We start from the raw sequence: 12015 nt of genomic DNA, 5'->3' as shown, positions 1-12015 counted from the left end.
ATAAATAAAAATTTTTTTTTAATATGTGACCCAAAAAGGCAAAGAATGAGTAAATGCAATCGACTAATTTAGGTTTTTTAATAATGGGTTCCTTTGCTGTGTAGGGTTGCTATGAGTTGGAATTGACAACACAGCAACAGGTTTGGGTTTCTTTCTTTTTTTTTTTTTTGCCAAGTAGGAGCCCTGATGGCTCAGTGGTTAAGAGCTTCACTGCTAACCAAAAAGGTTGCCAGTTTGAATCCACCAGCCACTCCCTGGAAACCTTATGGGGTAGTTCTACTCTGCTCTCTGGGGTCACTATGAGTCAGAGGTGACTTGATGGCAAGGGGTTGGGTTTGATATTTGGTCATGTCAAAAATTAACAGAATGTGAAAATAAGTCATCTGATCAAAATATCTGAGATACTGTAGCTTTTCTCAAAAAACTAATTTCTTAGCAGTTTAAGTCCCCTAATGAAAATGCATTTAGCAATGTTTGCTAACCTGTTTAGTTCAGTACTAGGTATTTAAATGACCTGACTTTAAGCAGACAGTGATGCACAAAAAGATACCATTTTGAATGCTACTAAAATACAAAGGATTTAAAAGTAAAGAATCATGTTAGGGTTCAATGGAGCCTTATGATGCTTTATCAAAAACAGGCAGCTTTTTTAATACTAACATTGTCAAATATGAAAATATCAAAGACCCTATTCTACTGAGATTTTAAGACTTCATGTGAAAGGCAGTTTTTAAAAAAATTAAATGCTAAATTATGTCTTAACAAAGCAGTTAAGTCCTTTAAGGATTAAGGAGAAGGCCCACTAATGGCATAATGAAGTTTCAAAGTGCTTATTAGATTCTCATATACACACTTGGGGCCTGAATAACTGGTGATATACTTGTAGCTATTTTAAGTTTTATGGACTCTACAGCCTAGTCCCATTTAGCTTTCTCTTCACCCAACTCCTCAAAACTATTTTTAGCCTTTCTATGACTTAACTGTATAAGCAGTGGGAGAATCTATTGTGCATGCTTTCCTGCCTCATAACTAATGGAGTTCCAAAAGCAACTTTTAGCAAACTTAAAGTTGGCAGCACAGCAAGCTACAAAAGCACTCTGGGGCGTCTGTGCATGTTACGTGACGTTGGGCAAACTACTTCTCAAGACCTCGTACCCTACATTGGGTTATGGTGATGATTAGTGGCATATACATAAATGCTTAGTAAATGATAATTTTATAAAGAATCATCTAGTCTAATAGTTAAACATTTTTTCTTTCAATAGCAGATTTTTTTCCCTACCTAACCAAAATCTAAAGTATCACAGCTTCCTCATTTTATAGATAGAGGGTAAGATGCAAAGAGTTAGTGACTGGTTATAAGCCAAATGTTAAACTGGAAATAGATCCCAAGTCTCTTGGCTCGAAATATATTATTACCCACTATACCTGGTTGGTCTCTAAAACACTTTTATGGAACCACTTGAAAATAATTTAGCCCTTCATCTGATAATTACCTCTAAAGAAAAGAGTTATTCTATCAAGGAATACTATAGCTACACATGTTCCATTTTATCTTCATCACAAAAAATAATCCCAAAATCAAATTTATAGGCTCAGTTACAGGGCAACTTTAGTTGTCATTTAATACTCATTCAATCTTATATTCAATATCTACAGTAGTCATTATATTAGGTATTATAATAAGTATTAATAACGTTAAGTCACAAAAAGTTCATTTATGTCTTGTATGCTCTGCTTAAGAAACCAAGGTGCACAGCAATTTTGGAAAATGTTTCACCAAAAAGGTTAATTTTTAATGATATAAAAGTTAAAATAAGCTTCTCCCTGTGGCCATACCTGACAAATAAGGTGCTACTTTTTTTTTTTTTACTATCAGTAGTTGATAGGTATTTACCTTTGGTAACACCAGACAGCAAGTTGTAGCAGTTTTTTGCCCTTTCATTATGAAAGACATTCAGATATTTAGCGAATTTCTTAACTGTTCTATTAATTTGGCAGACAATTTTGGACACTGACCTTGCCACACAATGAAAGGTTTCGCTAGTCTCTTTAACTCATCCTTATTTTTGGTGAGCCATCATTAAGGTGCACCGTGATGGCACTTCAATGAGGTACTTACATATAGACTTGAAACCCACAAATTACAGAGATAACTATTGGCTCTTGAAAGGGCTTAATCAACTTAGCGCTGGTTACTGAGAAAATCACTTGGGACCAGGGTTTCTGCTTAGCGAATCCGGAAGCATTAATCACTTTACCATTATGTATACCTAACTGTACAATTTACAGAACATTCGTAAAGGCAGGAAAGGGGAGAAAAGCACTTCCACTCACTAAAATATAATTCAAAGACAGCACAGATTCTAGATGTAAGGAGGGCCCAACACCATCAAGTTCAACCATCATGTTCAGATCCCTGAGTCCTCGGGAACAAGCCCTCTCACACACACACACACACACACAGATTCACACATACGCATGTGCATACTCACATACACACATACATTTTAATATAAGAAATAAATGGAGAAAAATGGCCAATCTATCTATATTTTTCACAGTTACATTTCACCATCCTAGGTCTCATATTTTTAGACGTTCTGCAAATGTCAGAACATACCCTGGTACAGCATAATAGTGCTACAGAAACAAAAGAAAACTCATTCCTTTGCCATTCTTTTAGCTCAGAAATCACAGCTGATCACCAACATCAGAGTCCTTTTGAGTTAGGAGGAATAGGATAATCTTGTGAAATGTACAATGGATCTGAAGTCAGAAGGCTGCATTCCAAACTCACTTACCTGCTGAATGAAGGTAAATACTGCCTGGTATACAGTAAACACTCAAATATGTTTTCTTCCTTCCTACCTACAATAATAAGAGACACAGCATAATATAATGGAAGTCACAGAGGTATTCATGAACTTGCCTCCTCTTAACATTTGCCTCAATAATATTTATTTGGCATAAACAACACTGCTTAGAGTATCTACTGTATTTGTTCCCACTAAAATGAAATAACGGAAAAGTACTTTTCTACCATTTGTTCATAAGTAAAATGTTTAGATTTTTCAAAATCACTGCTAATTCATTATAGTTTGTTTTACAAATAAGCAAAAATTTTATTCTTCAAGAATCAGGTGGACGATGGGTGGAGTTGTCCTCACTTCCAGAGGTCCAGATGAGAGGAAGAGGGGAAGAGAGGTGGCTTCTGGAACTTCTATCAGTTCCCTAGGCTTCCAATATCAATAGATGAGTACCAGTGTTCTTCTATCTGCCTTACTTTTGGCAAAATCCAGTTAAGAGACCAGTTAGACAAAAGCTCAACCTTGTGTTAAAATAAACAGTGTACAGCACAGAAAGCGCATCAGAGATCTGACATTTAATAACAGAACAAAATTAATATTGAAGACAAAAGACAACAGTGCCAGGCACAGACCTAGGACAGGTGCTGTGGAAGAGCCTATCCTGGTGGTGACTGGGAATTTTAAGCTCTGGAGAAAGGACTTAACTAAAATTAAGAATAACAAAGTTGTTAGTATGCTCCTTGGCAGATTATTAGCTATATGGGAAAGTTTTAATAAAACAGGCTTTTAGAAAATTTTTAAATGTCAGAGTTAGAGAGTCTCTCTCCACCCAACCATTTCTGAACACTGCCATTTATTTCCATTATTATTCACTGCTTTTTTTTTTGTTTTTTTTTATGGTGCCCAGTTACTCTTCTGGTTTTTATTTCCATATAGTCTGCATTATCACAATCGAAATAAAAATCACAAAGTTGCCATTACCCTTCAACATTTCCCCAGTGTATAAATTCTAATTTCCATTAAGTTCTTGCAGAAAAGTACACTGCGGTGAATGAAATGTCTTTCTGTTAAAAAGTACTATAATTAATGGAACGGTTGTCAGTTCAACACATATATACAAAACTTTACATAGCTAAAAAATTGACCAACATGCTTTTATAAAAAAAACACCTTACTAAAAACCATTTGGTATTCAGTCAATTTTAGCTCATGCTGACCCCATGTATGTCAGAGTGGAACTACACTCTACAGGGTTTTCAATGGCTTATTTTTCGCAAGTAGATCGCCAGGCCTTTTTTCCAAGGCATCTCTGATAGACTCATCAGTTAGCAGCTGAGCATGTTAACTGTTTACACTATCCATCGATTCCTTATATACCTTAGGTATGTTTAGAGTAATAGTTATTTGAGAGGAATATGATCAATATATGAGAGAAGGAAACCCTGGTGGTGTAGTAGTTACAAGCTACAGCTGCTAACCAAAAGGTCGGCAGTTTGAATCCACCAGTCACTCCTTGCAAACCCTATGGCGCAGTTCCACGCTGTCCTATAAAGGTCACTATGAGTTGGCATTGACTTGACGGCAATGAGTTTGGTTTTGGTTTTATATAGTCTCTGAACACAAGACAATAGTTTAAGATTAAATAACTTTTATAAATTTACTTATCTATTCGGCTATTCACTTACTGATCTAGAAACTGCATTTACCATGAGATAACTGGTGGGAAATACTAGATACATAAACAATGAAAATTACTGAAACAGTGTAGTTCTCAAAGGCTTAACACCGTTACCAAAAATCGGTATTTGGAACCTGTCACTTTTTTAAAAATCTAGAGCTTCAACATATTTTCACTCCTGTACAGGAAAGTTTTGTAATAAGTTCCTCTAAACACTCTAAGAAAATTAATTTAAAGGGTGGGACCTTAGTTTACAAGAATATCAGTCTGAGAATTAACTTTGTCGGAAGAAAATGTCTGAGTATCCTTAAGAGAAAAGTTATTAATATTTTTGAGTTACACAAACTGAGCACAAGCAAAGAGGAAATTTTAATTAATGAAAAGATAAACCCAACTACAAACTGAAAGCAAATGAACTGATTCACACACTCACACAAACATACACACACACACTCTGCATGCAGTCATTCAACATTATATGCTGGCTGGCTTTGTATTATTTTGGAACAGAATCATAACTTCTTTATGTATAAGACACTGAAGCTCTCAAGATACTCATGAAAAATCCTAATCAAATTTCACTCTAGAATTAGAAATCAAAGCATTAGATGTAAATAGATCTAATATGTTAAATCAGAAACCAATGCATGCTTATTTTCATTAGCAGGAGCTACACAAATTATAAATTCTTCATGCTTTTGTTACTAGATTTCGTATATTGAAAATAAGCAATTTTCTCCATCCAGAGTATTCTAATGGTACTCTTTTCTACATAGTTTAGAACTTGTTCAATCTTTACAACAAGCCACATGAGGATTTGCATTTGCTATGTACTATCTTGCACACCAAAATTGAGAGTATTTGCTCCATTTTCAAATACAAAGGTTTTGCTCTATGAGGTTTCAGAAAGAAGCAACTTTATTTTCTTTTGGCTGTTACTAATTATTTTAACTTAAGATCATTATTCTAACACTAATATCCTGCTATGTTCTCATTTGAGTTGTTTCATTTATCCCAAAGGTAGACTTTATGTATTACCATTACAAAAAAATAACTATTTGCATAATACTTTATGATTTTACATCTCTTACAAACACATCACAGGGAGCCTGATGATGCATTCAGCTGCTTGTCATTCACCATTTCAAGACCCTTCAGAATCAAACAAGGGGGAGGGTCACATTTTGCTAATGGCAGAAGTATGGAAATGAATATAAAGAATGAACCTTGAAGTTTTAAAAACACAAAAGAAAAAAAGAAAAAGAGGATGATCCATGAGCATAAATAAAACAGCTTCAATTTGTAAAATTCTATGTCCTATATATTTTTTTTATATATCTGGAGATTTATGCATCTTCTACTGTGATACCCATTTATCTAAAACTATGCTACAAAAATAAAAGAAATTACAATCCTTTTCTGGATTTTATAAATTAGTATCACCTTAATGTTAAAATTTACTGCTCCTATTTACAGAATTCAGCTTTTAGTCTATATTATCAAAAATAAAAATAAAAATCAGAGTTGCCATTTCATGCTTGTGAAATAATCTGAGTATCAATTTTCTACTACTCTAGCTTTAGCCTTATAAATATTCATATTAGAAATGTTTAGGAAGGAGATAATGATCCAATGTGTTTACAAATTACGTTGTTTCATAATTTCTTCTTGGAAAAACAATTACAAAGAAAAATTGTTTAAAGCTTCTATATTTTCCTCCATACCCACCACTCCAGATAAAATACTGACTGCTCAGTTATGTCACCTCTAGTCCAAATGCCCACAGCACTTGAAGCTTTTTGTAAACAATATACCGCTATACCACATATCCCTTGAGCCACCATCTACTTAACATTTTTTAAAAAACGTAGTTTCAAATGCAGTATAACACTATCATCTTAAACACACACATACACACGCACACTCATTCTGGAGTGTGTTGAAAAGGACGGAGGTGGAGGGCAGAGGAAGAAATGGAGCACGTTGTTGTTTTTCATTCATGCAGTATAGTGATGTCAGTGTCTGCAGCAGCAACCGCGGCGGCAGGAGCCTTGACCTGTGGAGGCTAAAATCCACTAAAGTCAGAACCTTGCAGAATTCAAAAGAAACTGAGGAGATAATGGCTTAAAAAATTAAAACAACTATTCATACTATGGATTTTAAATAGATAAGCAGACAGCATAGATTAGTTAAACCCATAGATTAGTTGTACAGTTTTAATTTGGGTTTAGGGGGGCAAGATGGGATGGGGAGAAGTAGGATGGGGTAATAATAACCAGGGAACTGGGGGCACAAGAGCCTGCATTCAAAATCACCTCAGTGTAAGAAACTGACAAAACCACCTGGTGTTACAAAGGCAGAAAAACATCTCTAGTAGAGAATGCCGTTCCATTCCCAGCACCAGCTCCCTGATGATGCAAATCTGTCTGCTGCACAACTAGACTCAGAGAAGTGTTTTCATCATGATTGCATTAAAACTGCATTAAAGTCGGATGCGCCACACTACAACAAAGAGGATAGCTTAAGCCTCATCACAAATTTCATTAAAACTACTTGATGATGGAGCATGTAATTCCCAGGCAATTAAGGCTTTTGAAGGATGAAGAAAAACAAGTTGTACTATAATGTGTTGTAAGATGTGTTTTCAACAAAAGGGGAGGAGATACTCAATGGCCATTACTGTTGCAGCAATGGCCGAAAATACTCTTACGCTGCCCACAAAACCCTGTGTACAAAAAATCTGCAATATTTATTTTATCACTTTTACAGTAATCCCTAAAATAAAACCCTGAAACTCAATTTATGCACTAGTGAAGCTAAATCACTCAGAAATTCATGTAACTGCTGCCTCCTTTTCATTTGTTAGCTCTAGAAAATGTGCAAGGGAGTTGCATATGGCATTAATCTGTTAGAAAATGGTGGCCTTTTCTATAAAATACAGCCAAAGATGTGTGTTCAGTTGTGGTCATTATTAGGGCGATCACGTTGTTTTCATTCATTCATTCAGGATTTGCTGGAGGATGTCAGTTTCTGCAGCAGCTGGCTTGACCTGGGGGAGGAGTGGGGGAGCAAATTCCTCCTGGTGCATACAGATTACAAGATGTATTTCTTGATGCTCACGTACAATCCCACTGCACTACATCCTACCCTGGTTCACCATCAAGTGGTCTGAAAACAAGTGCCTTAGCAAATGCTAATTACAGGTCCGAAATATTAAAACAAAAACATCAAAACTACAATCTGTCAAAACACAGACTATCACTTTCGCCAAGTCTAAGACCTTCATCAAGAAAACTCCATTTAAAAAAAGAATCCACATACCACGTAAACATTGTACAGAGCTCGACAGTGTTTTTGCTTCCAGCCAGAGATTTTCCACTCAGTCTGATCTGCTGCCTCCTCAATGCAGCAGCAGCATCTGTAGCTGCAGACTGGTATCTAACAGTATTAACTACTCTGCTCTCCCTTATGAGCTTTGGCAAATCTTCCTTTTCTCCCCCAGGACTCAACTAGATCATTCACTGTGTCCCTAGACATACACCAAACCAAACCAGAAAACATGATGGGAAGCTCACAGCATCCACCAGTTCACCATTACCTTTGACACCTAACAACAACAACAAAAAAAAACTTGAGATTCTTGAACAGTTCGACTGAACTGTTAAATGAACATAAAAGTGGAAAGAAAAAGTGAATGCACTGCACAAAAAGGTCTTTAGAAATTTACCATAAAAATCTTGAGTTGGGCATAAACCGTTTCCAGTGCAGTATTGCTATGATGCGTAAAACTACACAGAGAGGACGGGGAGACTTAAGGCGGGGGGGGGGGTAACTCCACTTGAAATGCATTCAAAATTGCCCCCTCTATACATCCAGCAGATATCATTACATCATACCTACCACCACCACCCCTCCAAAAAAGAAAACATTATCCCCATAGTTACATGCACGTTAGGAACTTTGTAGGAAGCACAAAGGGGCTGCAGAGATTACAACCACCACCTTATGGACTGCTGGAGAGTTTGTGTGCGTGTTTAAGTGTTTCGCCCAGCTCCTTCTTCCCCAGCTACAATCAGCAAACGCGAATGAGCTAATCATCTATTAAACTGAAAAACCTTTCGATGCAGGCGAATGATAGGAGATAAAATCTGAGGGGCTGCACGAGGGTCAAATAAAAGTTGCAGTTTTCAGTTCGCTCAGCCAAGCCCCGCTGCGACCGTAGGGGGGTGAGATTCCCAAAGCCACTTTCACACCTTCGATAATGCACTAGCAAAGAGAAGCCCGGAGAGGCTGAAGTTTCCACGGAGGGCACCGTCGGGGAGACTCAGCCCGGGAGAACGGGAGGGTTGGGCTCGCTACCTCTGCACACAGGCGAGCCGGGGCTCCGTCTCTCAGGTGAGCTGCTCCTCCGGCGGCTCTCGGGCGACCGTCTCGGGCGGCCCTTGGCCCGCGGTGCCTGCTCGGCCGGGGCCGCGGCCGGTGGCGGCGTCGGGCTAGGCGGGCTGGGGCCGCGGGCCGCGCCGGGCCCCGGGAGGCTGCCCAGCGAGGCGGCGGCGGCTACGGCGGGCGGGCGCGTGGGACTGTGCTGGCTGCTCCGCAGGAGCTGGTAGGGCACCGTGGCGCGGATGGGTTGCAGCAGCCGGCCGGCTCCCGCAGCCGGGGCGCAGCCCACGCCGCCGCCGCCCGCACCGTTCCCGCTCCCGGCGGCGGCGGCGGGCGGGGAGCTCGCGGCGCTGCGCCGCATCCTCTGCGGCGGGGGATGAGGGATCTGAGAGGAACTGGAGGAGGAAGAGGAGGAGGAGGCAGTGGACATGGTGGCTCCGCGGGCCCTGGACGACGCCAGCCGACACGGAGGCGCGGAGCTTGTGGGAGCCGGCGCGATAGTGCGTGCGAGTGTGTAAGGGGGAGGGGCGGGGATATCGGGAGGGGGAGGAGTCTCTTGGCTCCCCCTTCCCAACGCGCACCCCCGTCACCTCGGCGAGGGGGGAGGGGAAAGCTGCGAAAACAAACGTCCAACGGCCCCAACCGCCCGGTCGGGCTTGCTGTGGTGGTCACGGCTGGAGCCGCGAAGACCCCGAACCTGCCGCCGCCCAGGGCATCGCGCTGACAGAGAAGCGGGGCAACTGCCTGAGTCACGCAGCCCCAGGGGCCGCTCGCAGGCTACTTAGCCCTGGCGGGGCTGCAAGCGCGGTAGTACCAGGCAGCTGCAGGGAGGGCCGGGACCCCTGCTTCTGGAGATCAGGAGAAAGGGGAAGGGCTTCAGGGTGCTTGGCACGTCTCAGAAGCCCCGCCACCGCGAACGCCGCCGCCTCCTCTACCCGCTCCTCACTCCGACTCGCAACTAATCCCCCCACCCTCACCCCGCCCCCGGCACCGCCTCCCGGAGTTTGGGACCCGGCAGCTGCCGCAACGAGGTTTCCCATTGGCTACGCCGCTTCCGCCAGCACTCGAGTGATTGGTTTTAGAGTAGGAGTGAGCGGAGCCTCCACCAATGAAAGTGGGGCATTCTACCTTTGGGCGGAGGGTGAGGGAGTGGAGGAGTGAGGAGAGGGCTAAGCGCGCAAGGAGCGGCGTGAGACTTGACAGCCTTCGGGGTGAGAGGAGACTTCGGGGTGAGAGGAGACTTTGGGCAGCCCTAGGAAACTGGGTCCATGTGTGTCCTGCGCGTGCCTTGACACCCACAGACACGCGGACGCTCCCTTGAGCAGGTTGCAAGTGCTCCACCTTCCTGGGCAGTCTACTACTTAAGGCAGAAGACACTTAAGGCAAACTTTACTTTTCAAGTATACTTTGTTCTGGTGGGATGTCTTAGAGTTAGAGTCAGAAGGATCCATCCCTTCCTTTCTAATTTTAGTAATCTGAGTTTTCGTGGCTAGTAGACTGATCAAAACAACTTAAGGTGCTTAACATAATTATCAAGATCAGGAGTAATGTCTAGAAGCCGGATGAACTAAGGGACCATCATTTCATAGCCCATCCTAACATTTGTAGTTAGCAGTAAAATGAGATGATGAAATCTTATGCTCCAGGACAGTATTACATGGGTCAACAAGGACTTTTACATCATTCACCACCAGTTAGATATAGTCACTCAGTATCCAAAGGGGATTGATTCCAGGACCCGCACAGGTACCAAAATCTGAGGATGCTCAAGTCTCTTACATAAAATGGCGTAGTGTTTGCATATACTTCTGCACATTCTCTCATATACCTTAAATCCTCTCTAAATTACTTTTAAAACCTAATAAATGTGCTATCTAAATAGTTATTATACCGTACTGTATTGTTTAGGGAATAATGACAAGAGGTGAACAATGCTCAAACAGTGAGTGTCAGAGAGACACTGATGATCTGTGAAATGGCAGGAGGCTACAGTAGGGTGTGCCTACACATCATTTCATTCGCATGGATTCAGTGTATTGCTCAGCAAGTGGCAAATTCAAGTTTTGATTTTTGGAACTTCTATTTTTTATCTCTCACTCTCTCTGGAATAGTTTTGATCCACGGTTGGTTGAATCTGCGGATAAGAAACCAGCAGATACAGGGGGCCATGATATATTAGTGGAGGACACATCCTTGACTTTCTCCAGAAGCAGCCTCTTGGGAAGAATAAATACCAGACTTAATGTAACAATGCACTGGGATAAATTCTGTTTGTATTCTATAATGCAACTGAAGAGGTACAAAGGCTTTGATTATCAGCAACTTAAGTTAACCTCATAGTAAACCATGGTTTTAAACACTACACAGGAACAGTTAATTTAAGAGTCTACATCAGATATCTTCCATTAATTAGGTAAAAGAAGTGGGACCCAGACCGGTCTGCCCAAACTGACAAGCTTCCTCTGATTTCAGGCACTGCAGGGGTCTGTTTCACTCACAGGAGGCATCTCTCTCTCTGTTACCTTGTGTTCTCAGACCAGAAAGCATACTTAGTTCTGTAAAAAATTGATGAAACTCAATAAGAACACAAAAATTTCATCCAGTACTTCATCCCATTAAGACTAGGGAAAGTTCCTCACTTTTTGTCACACTAGAATAGTAGCTAACATTTACTTAATATTTACCACTTCCCAGCCAGTGTTCAAGAACGTTCCATGTGTTAACCCATTTAGTCCTCTCAACAATCCACAAGGTAGATACTATCGTTACCCCTGCTGTGTTCTCAGCTGAAGCACAAAGCAGTTAAATATCTTGCTCAAGATCACTCAGCTATTAAGTGGGAAGCCAGGAACCTAAAACAGGCAGTCTGGCTCAAGTGTCTGTGAATAGCTCTCTCTCTACTGCCTCATAGCTTAAAGCTGTGGAGTAGATGATTGGTAGGGTATTTACAACAGTCTATAAATCTCACCTGTGAGATAAATTCCCTTTTGGTTCAAAAGACATTTTACCAGTGAAAACAGCCCACTGTTGTTTTGCTTTCCAAAATAACATGTATTTTCATTATAAATAGGGTAAATACCTTACTCCTTCAACTTTGATATAATTCATCTGATTTGTTGTGTTAGTTTTTTCATGTAAAAATTA

The 12015-nt window shown here is 40.8% G+C and overlaps 1 protein-coding gene across 2 annotated transcripts in view; it reads right to left on the bottom strand.

Annotated features, from left to right (window-relative positions):
* The window catches only part of GLCCI1 (glucocorticoid induced 1), a 124591-nt gene extending 114773 nt beyond the window's left edge, over positions 1 to 9818 (bottom strand). The window contains exon 1 of one of the 2 annotated variants that reach the window (XM_064290005.1): positions 8848 to 9818. In XM_064290005.1, the coding sequence (XP_064146075.1) occupies positions 8848 to 9301 (454 nt within the window). In that variant the 5' untranslated portion in view covers positions 9302 to 9818. The remainder of the gene's footprint in view (positions 1 to 8847) is intronic. The other variant, XM_064290006.1, reaches the window with a different exon arrangement.
* Positions 9819 to 12015: the final 2197 nt, after the last annotated feature.

This window comes from Loxodonta africana, chromosome 8 (assembly GCF_030014295.1).
Source record: "Loxodonta africana isolate mLoxAfr1 chromosome 8, mLoxAfr1.hap2, whole genome shotgun sequence".
Classification (NCBI taxonomy): Eukaryota; Metazoa; Chordata; class Mammalia; order Proboscidea; family Elephantidae; genus Loxodonta; species Loxodonta africana.
The sequence above is the reverse complement of the archived record's forward strand: the minus strand, read 5'-3'. Positions and strand labels throughout refer to the sequence as shown.